Source organism: Octopus sinensis, linkage group LG4, assembly GCF_006345805.1.
Source record: "Octopus sinensis linkage group LG4, ASM634580v1, whole genome shotgun sequence".
Classification (NCBI taxonomy): domain Eukaryota; kingdom Metazoa; phylum Mollusca; class Cephalopoda; order Octopoda; family Octopodidae; genus Octopus; species Octopus sinensis.
Genome location: NC_043000.1, coordinates 58,877,619 through 58,892,618, shown reverse-complemented (window position 1 = coordinate 58,892,618; position 15,000 = coordinate 58,877,619). Strand labels below are relative to the sequence as shown.

At 30.5% G+C, this 15,000-nt stretch overlaps 1 protein-coding gene across 8 annotated transcripts in view; it reads left to right on the top strand.

Moving 5' to 3' along the window:
* The window catches only part of LOC115210193 (nipped-B-like protein), a 140,093-nt gene that overhangs the window by 6,155 nt on the left and 118,938 nt on the right, over positions 1–15,000 (top strand). For 4 of the 8 annotated variants that reach the window (XM_029778659.2, XM_029778660.2, XM_029778658.2 and 1 more), the window contains exon 1: positions 9,383–9,551. The exons of 3 other annotated variants lie outside the window; for them this stretch is intronic. In XM_029778659.2, coding sequence (XP_029634519.1) covers positions 9,424–9,551 — 128 coding nt within the window. In that variant the 5' untranslated portion in view covers positions 9,383–9,423. Of the gene's footprint in view, positions 1–9,382; positions 9,552–15,000 lie in introns of those variants that run through there. One more of the 8 variants, XM_036502004.1, reaches the window with a different exon arrangement.

The following is a 15,000-nucleotide window of genomic DNA, read 5'->3' as shown; positions in this document are numbered from 1 at the left end:
ATATATATATATATATATATGTATTTATGTGTGTGTATATATACATATGTATATATTTATGTGTGTGTGTATGTATGTATATATATATGATGTAATATGCCAGTAGTGTCTACAGATACATTTATCCCATAGAGGGTTGCATAATCTGTAACTGATAATTTTCTTAACATATATATGTATATATTGATGTGTTTGTTTCCGTTTCTTCCTTACATACACTTATAGGTATGCGCACCCCCCCCCCCCCACATATTTGACAAACATTGTTTAAAACCGAGATCAACTGGAAATAACCAATGTATTATTTCATTAATTGTTAGCAGACGATAGCTTTTTAAAGCTATGCCAATGTTTTAGAATCATCTCACCTTTGCTTGATAACTATTAATCTCCGAACTCTTCCCAAATAAGATGTCTAAAGTCAACATTAAGGTGAAGTACATTTCTAAATTCTTTGTTAGACCCTCCAGTGTTCACATTGTCAGCTACCTTTCTCTTTGTGAAAATCCATCTGAAGTTTAATCTAGATGTGCTAGAAATAGCAGCCAAATCCTTCTTGTGAGCAGACAATATTTTGATTTAAAAATAGTGTCACTTCAGAAAATCACATTATCAATAATGATGGTAACTTAAATGGTGTATATAATAATTCCCATGGAAGCAAATGATACAAATTCATTTAACATAAGTGTTGTTTCAGGAAATTACGTTATCAATATTAATATCAATTGCAGAGTGGAAGGTGTTTATCAGCCATTTAAGAAATACACAAAAACCGTTACATTCACTTCAACATTTAAATTTAATTTGTCAAAATATTTTCGTTGCTTTGAGACCGCGACCTGTTCACTGATAAAACTCTGTGCTGCATCGCAGCACAGAGATACAGCATGGAGTTTTTTCAGTGAACAGGTCATGCTCTCGAAGCGACAAAAATATTTTGACAAATTAAATTTAAATGTTGAAGTGAATCTAACGGTTTTGTGTGTTTCTTAAATGGCTTATAAACACCTTCCACGCTGCAATTGTTTTCGTTCCAGCACACAATCTCAGATCAGGTCACTTGCTATGCAAGTACATCTCCGTGACATTAATATCGTTTTAATAATAAAGTAAAATATAAGGATTAGGCAAGATGATACTGTTGAATGGATGTTGCTGCTGCTACTCACAAATAATTAGACTTTAGAAGGCAATGTTTTGCAATTCTCCACAGATTCTTTATAGAATTACCTCTGAATTATGAATTAATCAGTAATGATGCTATAAAATTCATCATATCAAAAAACAAAACAAAAAACTAAAATGGTAGTCTTTCGAGCCCAAGAAAGATGGTCCTGCAATTTCTTACTGTACAACTTGCACAGATGATTGTTAATAATGATCAGGTGTTTATCCCTCAAATCAACATTGTTTCTATAAGGGTACTGTGTACCACATGTCTGATACCAATATGATCAAGAGCAACATAAAATGAGATGTTTTGATTTAAAAAAAATGAAAAGACACAGAGAATCCGGTTCGGGAATCAAACCCACGATCGGGTGTGCAACACTTTAAACACTAGACCCTGCATAAATATCTTGTACTAAATAAAAATAAAGTTTGTGCATTGCTACCCATGTTAAATAATTTCTTACTGTAAATGTATTTTGTAATTTTAGTACATAAATAAAAATGACAAAATTGATTACTTACTTGTTTAATTGTGTGAATCTTTGTAAAGTTTTCTGGAAAAAATACTCGTTGCTTCAAAATTCTATATTCCTTTTGAAGTTTTGTGTATATTATTCAATATATTATTTTGCAAATACTTAATTTTGATTATGTTAAGGTGTTTTAGGAGTTCTAAACTCTTATTTTTAGGTTTCATTAAATCACAATTTCTTAAAGTTCAGAAAAAAAATCTCTCCCATTAGTTTTTAAATGTGTGAACTATCCCCATTGAATTAACTTATAAACATAAAATTGATTTAATAATGTAAAAATATTCTAGGGTTTGATTTAAATGTATTATATAATCATGATAAATTCTGAAAATTAACATATTTCTTTTAGCTTTACTGAATTTTAAAAATGTCTTGTTATATATATAAAAAAATATGCCTCTATTCATCATGAGGTAAAATAATTTTGTTCTTGACTTATTATTTGCTTCAAGTTGTACATGTTTAATGATTAAGATTTTATGTTTGGATTGGAAAATATCTCTATATTTCAATATCAATGTGCATTGAACTTTTGATATACACATCCTTAGCGTTGTCATCATCATATTTTACACCCTTTTTTCCCCATGTTGCAGTCTTTTGTCATCTGCTACTTTCACCAACTAGTCTTTATTGCTAATGTATTTTTGACATGATTCTTATAGTGGGTCACCCTTCCTTTCAATAACCAATTTTATAGTGTAGAATTTAGTTTGTGTTATCAGTTTCTGTACTTCAATTTTGCTTTATCTCTTATCTTTGCATCAATGGTATTTGAATATAGTTTAGCAAGAACAGGCATGTTATTAAAGGAATTTGCATTGAACTCTTGAAGTGGGTTCTCAAGTTGTGTTGCTTCATTGATTCTCTTCAATTTAAACTGTGGGATTGTTTTAATATAGAAACTTTATTCCACAAAGGCATATCATTTTGGTTGCATAAATTTTTCTGCTATCTTTGCTGTTGTATCTCTTTTGAATAGAAATTTCGGATCTTTTCCTTTTGAACGGCACATGTCAACACAATTTCCAGTTAACTAAACACTTTAAAACTTCGTATACTGGTAGAATGTGTCAAAATAAAACATCTTTTTCTCTTGGCTTTCTTGATATAATTGTAATTCATTTGTTTAACGTAGCTTAATTTTTCGAATTTTAAACAATGAATCGCCTCTAATTGAGCTAAAATCATTTGCTGTGTCTAAAACTAAGACAACATCCTGTCACTAACCCTAACCCTAAATTTTTTTTTCTTAATTGTTAAATTAATTTAATTGTTACGCGTGTAAAAAAAAAACAGAAGGCTAAAACGTATATGTATGGAAAGCGTGTGTATAAAATTATAGAATTATTTTGTTTGTTAATTGTTTAAATTATTTTCCATTGCTTTCGTTTTAGCCTTCCATTTTTTTTTACACACGTAACAATTAAATTAACAATTAAGAAAAAAAATTTTGGGTTAGGGTTAGGGTGAGGTTTAGGGTTAGTGACAGGATGTTGTCTCAGTTTTAGACACAGCAAATGATTTTAGCTCAATTAGAGGCGATTCATTGGTTAAAATTCGAAAAATTAAACTACGTTAAACAAGCAAATTACAATTTTATCAAGAAAGCCAAGAGAAAAAAATGTTTTATTTGGGCACATTCTACCAGTATACGAAGTTTTAAAGTGTTTAGTTAACTAGAAATTGTGTTGACATGTGTCGTTCAAAAGAAAAAGATCCGAAATTTCTCTTGAACTTCCATTTTGATCTTTAGGGGTTGTTCTTATTCATCTTTGAGTCCTTTCACAGATTAATACCTAGATATATCAACATTGAGCCTGAACTCCAAAACACTAAATAAGACTGTTGTTCTGTTATTTGATCCAGATAAACCCATTCACTCAAATTGCTGCAACATCTTTTGCTTTATACTGTGTGCTACATTCTGAACTTCCAATTTACCATAATATCAACTGAATTATATTGCCAACATGCTTTAAAATAAGCATTTTGGAGACAGACCAGTTCCATGTTGTACTTTTCAGAACTAAGCATTGTACATTTCTGTATGCTAGATCTTTAGGTCTCTCTCAAACATTAATTTGGTTATTTCTGTTTCACGGATTTGTAAAAGATGCAGAAGTAGGGAAGAGAAAAGCTTTTAAAAGTGGCTTGTTTTGGTAGATTTTCTATATGATATTTTGGTGATTGAAGAAATAACAGCCCTTGTGGAATCCATTATGGTTAAGTAGCATTGGCATTATTGGGTGGGATACAGGTATTCATTATGCAGTTAAGAAGTTCACTTCATTGTTACAAAGCTCTGGGTTAAATCCCACTCCATGGCTTTTTGTGCAAGTGCCTCAGATTCACTAATGCCCGGTGAGTGGAATTTGGCTGATAGAAACTGTGGAAGCAGGTCGTGTGTGTATGTGTATATTACATATATCTTTCACTAATGTATGTTGGTGAGGAATGTAAACATCAGAAAGAAAACTGAAAATATTAATGCTTTCAAATAAAAGATGTATTTAAAACGCACAGGCAAATCACTTGTCATTTTCATTAGAATTGTTGCAAAATGCTGACTGGCTCCTTGGAAAGCTGCAAGGAAGGACACTGTTATTTACCAAATATAATTTATAAAACAATATAAACTAATAAACTGCATCTGGTGATGAATGATTTTGTGAATAATTTAATGTGAAATAACTTTTGTTCATTAGTCATATGTGGCCCAGATCTAAATCAAAGTTTTCCATTCTTTTACTTAGATCTTCAAAATCACACTGCTTGGTGCTTTCTCAATTAGACTTATTAGGTTACAAAAATATTTTATTGATAACTATTGGGTATTCCCATAAATAATGTGATTATTTTATACTTCTTTTCAAAATTAAGATAAACAAAGTTCTTTTTAAATCTAAAATGTACTGGCCTTCATTTTCTGCAATGCTCTTCCATCTATCTGGTAGACTTGCAAAGCCCCTCTTCCAAAATTCACTTGTCCGTGATGAAAAATACTCCTCCAGTACTGTTCTGACTTCATCTACAGAGTTCATATTTTTCTCCATCCAAATGATTTTGAAGACTGCTAAATAAATGATAATCAGATGGGGCAATATCCAGCGAATATGGTGGATGGGATATCATTTCCTATTCAAACTGCTTTAGCCCTTGGAATGTCATCCTCACTGTATGTGGCCGAGCATTAGCCTGATGGAAGAACATGTTTCATGTTGAAAGCAAAGACAGTGGTTTTTCTCTAGTGCTGACCTAAGCTGCTCACAGTAGATCTCCTTTGTTATTGTTTGGTTTGGGTTTAAAAGTTCAAAGTGGACTAAAACTTTCATATCCCTCCAAACAGATAACAACACCTTATGTGGGTGAAGACCTTCTTTAGCCTGGGGTGCCCGTGTTTCTCCTTTCCCTACCCACTGTCTTCAGCGCTTGACATTTTTATAGAGAACCCATTGACCCAATTTACTGACTTATCTGATGGCATGCAGGTGTTAACGAATGGTTGAGTGACCAAATCCAAGCTTCTCTGCTAGTTCCTCAATAGTTATGATGTGATTTTGTTCCGCCAGGATTTGCAGGACGTCCTCGTTGAGTTCTACAGATCTTTCAGGAAGAGCCTTGTCTTCTAGGCTGTAGTTTCTAGCTTGGAATTTCTGGAACCACCATTGACACTGGCTTACACTTATTGTCTGATCCCCATCTACTGCATTAATATTCCTCGCACTTTCTGTTGCATTGTTGCCTTTATTGAACTCATAAAGCAAAATATGCTGAATATGCTCCTTAGTCACTTCCATTATGGCTCTGAAACAATAACTGTTAAAATCGAACTGCATTCTTCAAAATTTGCACTAAGAATAAGAACAAGGTAAAATTACTACCTGCTTTTATAGCAAGTTGATGCAAGTAGTTTATCCTGTCTCCCTCTGACTTTTAGTTCATGCAACTGAAAAAACTGCATTATTTATGGGCTGATCCAATACTTAATAGCTTATTGGAAGAGCATGTGTATATTAACTCTTGAGAGATGAAGATTTAACTGAAATGAATCATTGGCATCTAATTTTTGAAGGTAAAGCCTCCTGATTATGTATGCCTTGTCTAATTGTACAATGCTAAGCCTTTAATTGTATATAAATTTTCAATCTTTAAGCAATTATAGCTTTATCTTTCCTAATAACAGAATTATAATTAATAAATTATTTATTCTGTATCTTTGAAGGGTCTGTGCAGTGAGTTGTTTCTAGATTGTATAATGTTAACTTTCTAAACTGACTTAATTAAACCTCAAATTTATCTAAGTACAGCACTGTTCAGTATACCTATCGCTATCACACTTCAAAAAATCTGTACTCTTTCAAAAATAATACCAGTTTAGGAATACAAAATAACTGTTGCCTCTTTTGTATCTATTAGATTGTATACAACATTTCTTCTGTTGTCGTTATAGACTTTTAAAGCTTTTTTTCATTGTCAATGTAATAGCAGAACTTCTTTTTTATGGAAGCAATTGTTTACTAAGTTTCCATCTTGTTAAATCATGCACTAGCATCTAAGTAATAACTAATTGACCAACCCTAGTGATCAGAGTACTATTTGAGCTTCATGTTTAGTCACACTTAACTTGTAATGAATCTAAATCTGTAATATGTTTGGTTTTGCTATTTGGTATCATTTTGCATTACTTGTATTCCTTTATTAAAAGTTTTAAACTTCATGCCTTTCTTTTCTTGAGAAGCTCTAGAACTGTAGCAGATAGGCTTGGAAATAAAGGCGCAACTTGCTTATGGTAGAGTGAGTTTTCTGTCATTTTAATATTAATGATAATAGTAGTAGTAGTAGTAGTAGTAGTAATAATAATAATAATGATAATGATAATAATAATAATAATAATAATAATAATAATAATAATAATAATGATAATAATGATAATAATGATAATAATAATGATAGTGATAATAATAATGATAATAATAATAATAATAATGATAGTGATGATAATAATAATAATAATAATAATAATAATTTCAAATTTTGCCACAAGGGCAGCAAATTTGGGGGAAGGGATGAGTCTATTACATCAATGCCAGTGTGTAACTGGTATCGATCCCAAAAGGATGAAATGCAAAGTTGAGCTCAGTGGAATTTGAACGCAGAATGTAGCGATGGCGAATAATAATAATAATAATAGTAATAATAATAATAATAATAATTATAATAATAATAATAATAATAATCCTTTCTACAATAGGCACAAGGTCTGAAATTTAGGGGAAGGGACTAGTCAATCACATCGACCTCAGTACTTGATTGGTACTTAATTTATTGATCCCGAAAGGATGAAAGGCCAAGTCGACCTTGGCAGAATTTAAACTCAGAATGGAGTGACAGGTGAATAATAATAATAATAATAATAATAATAATAATAATAACAATAGGTGATCATGAAAAGGAAGTTGTCAAAAGACAATTTTGACAACAAAATTTTGTAAGATAATCAGTGAGCTGACAAAAACCTTCTAGTAAGAAGTATAATGCTTGAATATATTGATTTAACTTTACCTTATCTTGTAGAGCAAAAGTAACTTCTTGAATATACTTTATACTAAATTTAACAATATAGTTTTGATGTGTTTTCTTTTTAATATATTAAAAATATATTCAGTGTTTTTTAATAAACATGAGAATGGAATAAAAATGTGATAATGAACTTACTTCATACTTTTATTCCTTCTTTGTATAGCTGTACAGGCACAGTTTTAAAATGTGGATTATAATTAATGTTCAGCTTTAATCTGTCCTCCAATAAAAAACAAAACTTTTGCTTGGTTAGTGTAGAGATATACTTCCGGCCTAGTTTTGTTTCTTAATTGTTGCCATTTCACTTCACTAATGTTCCTAATTCTCTTGAGAAAGGCATATCCATCAGCTAATCAAATCTTTTCTTTCTTTACATATCTGAAGCTGTAAGTCTATGTAAGAAATTAATTTTACTTCTCTGAAAAGGATTCTAATAGTCATTATTTCATTTGTTTTAATGTTTGAGAAATGTTTCTGTCTCATGTGCCAATTTCTTCTTATATGAAGTATTAGGCACAATGTCACAGTATCAAAAATAATCTTATCAAGAACTAGGGTACTTACTAGTATGTTAAACATTCCTCATTTGTTGTAATATTATTTCAGTTTGTATTTTACTATCAGATTTCTTCACACCAATTTTGGGTTTGGTTAGGGATGTTTTGGCACAGCCCATTTGGCAACAGAAAATCCATTTGGCATTGGATTTTTGGCTCTGGGAAAATTCTGTTTTTATCCTATGCAAAAACTAACTTTCTGAGCCACTTTATTCATAATTATCAAATGAAAAATTGAATAAAGTTAAATTTTTGATAAATCAGATTAGTAATAATTTCTGTTATTTATAATAATTTTTTGTTTTTGTATTTGTGTCATACAAATGGAGATAACTTTCTTACTATTCCAGTTAATAATTAATTATACTTTCTCTTTCTGTCTTTGTTTTTTCTTTCCCCTTTGTGTATATATCTGCTGCATGTCTTCAATGCCAAAATGCAAAAAAAAAAGACAAAAAACAAAGAAAACAAACTAGATTTAACTCTCAAGCATGCGTGTCAATGACTGGCACACAACAGTGGCACACAGCCATCTCATTCTGTTTTGGAGCCAGTTTATATTTTTTGGTTTGGGATTAAATATTTTCTTTCTCAGTTCTCATCATGAATTTTTTTCTTTATCTATTTCCCCACCCCCCATTTCTTTCAATAGTTTTTATTTAATGTAGCTTCCGCATTCTCAAAGTTTATACAGTTGAAGAAATATTAATTTTATCATAAAAATCTTATACTTTTCTTAACCTCTTTTGTTTCATGCGAAGAAAGTTTCTGACTTACAAGCATAGCCAGTTGTCTTGAATTAAGAAAAATGTTCACTTTGTTTATCTTTTTTTTCTAAATTGTCAAAAAAATTTGTTTTCTTTCAAGAAATTATTCAGCTCTGAATATTTTGAATAATTTTTTTTTTGCGAGGTTGGGGTGTAGTTGTGAAGCATTTTAGTGTAAATTGCAACTTGGTCTTATGAGTATCATTGTAGAACATGAAAATCTTTTAAGCATAAATTATTTATATCTGAAGTTTTGGATTATCTTTGAATCTTTCTGTTTTCTTTCTAATGATAATGATCGCTGAGAATATTAAATTTTTATCTGAATTTTAACTTCTATTTTATTCATTTTATCAAAGTCATAATTCATTTCCTTCGTCTCTTCAAAGAAAATAGAAACTTTTTGACAGATTTTGTTTAAAAAAATCTACTCCACTCCCTGTGTTTTTAAAAATGATATTTGTCATAGTGAAACGGAGGGGACGGATTGTTGTCTTTGACTTTGATTTAATGTTTGTGGATAGTTGGTTTCTTTCACAAAGATATTTTGATATCCAAGTGGCTGAATAAAGTTTCTTGTGTTTTAGAAAATTGCTGTCATAGTAATTCGATACAGTTTCACGCTTTCTTGTTTATTTATTCACATAAATCTTCTGTCTTATTGATTAAATTCAATGTCTTTTATTTAATCAGTGACAAGTTTGGTGGATATATATATTTTTTTTTAAATGATACTTAATTCCTGCTGCGATCTTTGAAATTGTAGTGTTACCGGAATTGCCCCTGCCTACAGCACTGCCATCAAGTATGCACAATAAGAGTCTTCTTTTCAATTCAAAAATTGCTGATGATGCTCGAAGGATCCTTGGATGCAGAGATGAAAACTTGGTTCAACAACTCCTTTATGCACTAAAACACACTTCAACAGATCACATGTAAGAACTTTTGCTTATAGATTGCTTACTATGATTATAGTAGTGTCTAGATAAAGGATTCAAAGATGAACACTGTTGCCAATCTATCTGTAAACTCTAAGACATCAATTTATAACCCATATTAAATATGCACCAAATTTCATTTGAACTCTTTGAATTGTGCTGAGTCAGGGAATATATTTTATAATTAAATTATGATATTTTTAGTTACAAAAATTTGATTTTGCTGACTGTCTGTGGAAACTGTCTTTATTTCAGTTTCTTGTAGAACTACACTTGCGCACATGCACACAAAAATGCATGTACAGACACATACACACATTTTTATACAAATTTTCCCTTTTTCTGTCATAATTTACTATATGAAATATGTGAATTTGTATGGATATTAATAGAGTGGATGCATAACATATATCTAATTTGAAATATTTTACACACATTCCATATGCTCACTGTCTTCCAATGTAACTTGATACTTTCATCAAATTGGTTCTAGTGGCTAAAAGTTTTCTGTTATTTAATTTAACCCTTGAAATACACTGCTTAATTGTTTCAATTAATTCTGAAAATAACCAAGAATTTGAAGGGATTTAGTAAAATAAACCATTTCATTAAATTAGTGTTTAGAACATAAGGATATTTAAATATTATTATGGTGAAAAGTTTAATAAATTAAATATGAACATTTTAATATTCATAGTTTCATACACTATTTACATTGGATGGACATGTGTCCTCATCTTGTTTATTGTTACCACAATGTTTTGGCTGATTTACTCTCCAGCCTTCATCAGGTGTCCTCATTCCTAAGGTATTTTTGCTATTATTATTATTATTATTATTTATTCAAGGCATAGGCATATACCATAATGGTTAAGAGTGTGGGCTACTAACCCCAAGATTGTGAGTTCAATTCCAGGCAGTGCCTTGAATAAATAATGATAATAATAACAACATGAGCAAAAAACACCTTAGGAATAAGAACCCAGGGTTGGGTTCAAAATTCTACCAGGACACCTGATGAAGGCTAGAGTAAATCAGCTGAAATGTGGTAACAACAAACAAGATGGATGAGGACACATATCTGTCCAATGGAATAATGTAAATAATGTACTGAATTCTTCATCTAAAAACAAATATATATATATATATATATAACCGTACTCATAGTTTCATGTTATATGACTGTAAGACAACATCAGGTGGTTTGGTATCAAAAGGGACAATGAAGTATGCAAATGACAAAAGATATGTTTAAATATTCTATAGCTGTGTAGATGTTTTTTACACATTGTTTAATGCATACCTCAATTCTAATAAAATTATATGAATAATTGTCAATATATGAAGTAAACTAGGAGATGGTTGCTTTTCACCAGATTTCATTTATGACTAACATACACTTTCCTCTTGTGTGAGCCTGGTGGAGAAAGGTCAGTATAGTTAAGGTAGTTTTTGCTTTATTTGAACTTTCAGCATCATCAGCTTTTTGTATTTCTTTGCTTAATATTTATTTGTAGGTTATTAGTTTTTTTTCCACTTCAAGGATTTTGTAATAATTTGGCTTAGTCAAGGATTATCATAGAAAATTTGCTTTTGTTTTTTTGGGTTGACTGGAGTTATGAAGCATGATTGGGAAAGCTATTTTCCAGTAAGCATGATTCTTAACTGTAAATTTTAGTTTAAGCAGTTGAGTTTTATTATTTTTTTCCCTATCATCCTGACTATCTTCTTTTACTATTCTTTTGTGATTCTTTTTAGGTGTTCTAAATATATATAATTAATGATTGTTTGGTCAAAATTAATTTATACAATATAATGGCTAACAAATTTAACAAAATCGTGTTGAGTGCAGTGGGAAAATTAAGATCATCAAATAGAAAAGAAATTCTTCGCTCCTTAAAACAATGTGGAAAATTAATTCTGTACTTAAAGACATTTTACAGAATTATTACACAACAATTAAATAAATGGTCTCTGTAATTTTATGAACTTTTAATTCTTTTATTGTAGTGAATAAATATGGCTGTGGCTATATTTAATTCACACATATTGTAAAATAGGCCATGGAAATAAAAACAATTTCATTTTCTGTTAGAACAGTTATTTCAGTTTTTCTTTTTTTTAAGTAATAAGAAAATGCAGAATTTTATGTTTCAGTTTTTGCTTTTGCAAATACAATGTTATAGTAGATATTGTTTTTGATTTTGAATGCATAGACCTTTAACTCCATTCTAAAAAAAAAAAAAAAAGAACTATATCTGGGAATAATCTTGATCAATTTTTAATTTCATTTTCTTAAGAATGGCATCACATTTCCATTCAATTTTTTCATCTCTATTTAGCTTGTAACCTTCAAAATACTTCACCCTCTTGGAGAGACACATCTTCAGTTCAGGTCAATAATTTAGCCTTTTGCATTTTTATCATCACAGAAAATTTAATTTTAAAGGAAATTACTTCTTGATTCATAATATAAGGAATTAGTCATTTTCAATTTGAAGTTTATTGAATGTAAAGATAGAATGTTTGGCCTGATTTCTGCCAATATGCAACTTTCTTTTCGTTGGTTTTTGCAAAACCTTGAGGTGATACAAATATAGCTAGAGTTAGTATTATAAAGTATGGAGTTATTATATTCTGTATTGCAATCAAAAATTCAAATTCAAATATTTTTTTCTTCTTCACCTTAGAGAACAGAACAGTAGCATGACAGAATCATTAGAGCTTCGGGAAAAAATGCTTTGTGCTATTTTTTCCAGCTCTTTGCAGTTTGTGTTCAAATTCCACTGAGGTGAACTTTGCATATCATTACCGTGAGGTTGATAAAATGATGTGCCTAAGAAACTATTATTATTGGCAAAATTGTTAGCACACTGAAAGAAATGGTTAGCGGTATTTCACCCGGTGATATGTTCTAAATTCAAATTCCGCCAAAGTTGACATTGCCTTTCATCCTTTTGGGGTTGATAAATTGAGTACCACTTGTAATTGACACATCCCCTCCCCCAAAATGGCTGCCCTTGTGGCAAAATTTGAAACCAGTATTATTGTGAGTTGGCAGAGTTGTTAGCATGCTAGAAAGATGCTTAGCAGCATTTTCACCCATCTTCATGATCTGAGTTCAAATTGGCCTTTAATCTTTTCAATAAAATAAGTTCCTGTTGCATACTGGGGTTGATGTAATTGACTGTTTTTTTTTTACTGTTTTTTTTTTTTTTTTTTACTTAATATTTGAGAGTGATCAGGTTCATTTTTAATATTCTTGTTTGTGAGAGCAGTTGACTTTATTTTCAGATATTCTCATTTTAAAAGTCATCTCTGGCTAATCGTTGAGAGGACGTTGGTCTTGCCTTGGCGGAGGTTTGTGCTCTCTGGAGTGCTCTTGTTACTGTTATTATGATACTATTTAAAAGGATAGAAAAATAGTTATTCCTTTTTCTAAGTATTTTGAAATATAAAGTAATTTGATTGTAAGAAAGCTTTTCACATTTACAACTCAAGTGGATAACTTTTTTTATTTTAATGAATCGTACACAAGCAAAAAACATTCATAAGAATTGATTGTTAATTCAATCAGCTTATTTTTTTAGCAGGTCTCCTCTCTGACTGAGCATAAAAATTCTTTTGATAGCCAGATATACACTATGTTATACATATTTGCAGAAGTATTATTTTTCATTTTGCTGGTTACTCTTCAGATTCTAATTCCTCTTGTTATATGCAGAGAATCCAGGATATCTAATGTTCTTTTTTAAGATGAGAGTGTGATTTGAGGGAGATTTGTCTGCTATTTCTAGTAGATTGAGTGGCCATATATAGGCTTTCTCATTAGTTTGAGTTGTGTCTTGTATGTGGAGCAACTGCCACTTTTGACTTGTTTTACCAAGATTTTTTTTAAAGTACAAAATACATTTTTAAAATTATTTATTTCATCTCATTTTTGCATTAACATTTCATTCTTGATAGCTATGCTTGATTTATCATCCTTCTTATGATTTAATATTTGAGAAACTTATCTATATCAATTTTTTCATTTACTCTTTTATGCTAATTTTTCATGTTTAGTATTGTTATTTGATTCTTGAATATTGTAGCAAGTACTTTTGCATTCAACATCTAAAAAACTTAGCTTCTTAATTTCATATCCACTTGGTGGTTTTGCTAAAGCTCTGTTTTGATTTCATTTTTTAATTTGTCTTTTCCTATGCTTCTAGAGATTGAGAACAATTGTAGTATTGATTATTTCCTATTTTCCCTGGCTTTTGTTAATTTTTATACTGGTCTTCAAAATATCAGCTGACTTATTACATGTTTTTTTATGGTTTACTTCTGTTATGGCTACAGGTATATTTTACTTAACTTACAGTGATGCATTTTTGCTGAGTCTATAATTTCATAGTTTGGCACAAGGCCTCAGATAGGGGTAGAGTCGCCTGAAACAATTGCAGTCCATTATTGTATTTATTCTATTGACTCCAGAGAGATAAAAGATGTACTCAGTCTCAGTGTGAACTTGGAATGTACAAAAGACTAAATATTACATGATGTTCAGTTCCTTATACAACTGTCTCAGACACTCCAGTATTGCTTTGGATACAGTAATATTGATTTTAAGTTAGGCATATTGACCCAGGCAGTAAAGAGAGACCAAGCCCTTTTTTATTTAGTTTCTGATTTCAAATATAAAATTTTACATCCTCTATTAAAATGGTTTCCTAAAGCAATCAGGATTCATACAACTTAGTAATAATTAACACCAAAAGGGCATAAATACATTTTAAAATTCCACTAACTCTCCATTTATAAAGGTCCCACAGCTAAATGTTTATATACTTTACACAGACTATTTTTTTCTATCATTAACACACCCCACACAAAAATATATATAAATTAACTTTTAATGATGATGCATAATAGGAAAAGCATTTACAAACTATCAGCAACATATCACTCAGTATTAAGTTATGCTTCTCCCTCTCCCACTAAAAACATTATTGTTCTGACATCATCACTTAAATATATTTCTTAGTGTCTTTCCTCTTTCTCTTCATTCATAATGTTTCATTCTGTTTATCTCTAGAATTGTGTTCTCTTAGACTTCCGGCCATGTTTTTCGTTGAAAATTAGTCAGCAATAATTGCAACTAAAAATTAACTGAACTAAAATCATTTAGATCTATGCACTATGGCCTTGCTTCTTTGGACTATAAATTAAAAAGAAAAGTGAAACTACTCAGATATAGGAGCCTTGGGGTTTGGGGGCAGTGTGGAATTATCTGTTTTCAAGGTGATTGACTATTGCAAAGGAACCACTTAAGAATTAAGTTGAATTAGATTTTGTGAGCTTTGAGTCATTCATACAAAGATTTCTGTCATTTATTGTCTTGTTCTCCCTAGCACCTAAAACTAGTTCCCAGATGACTAGGTTCCTTTTTATCAATTTCTTT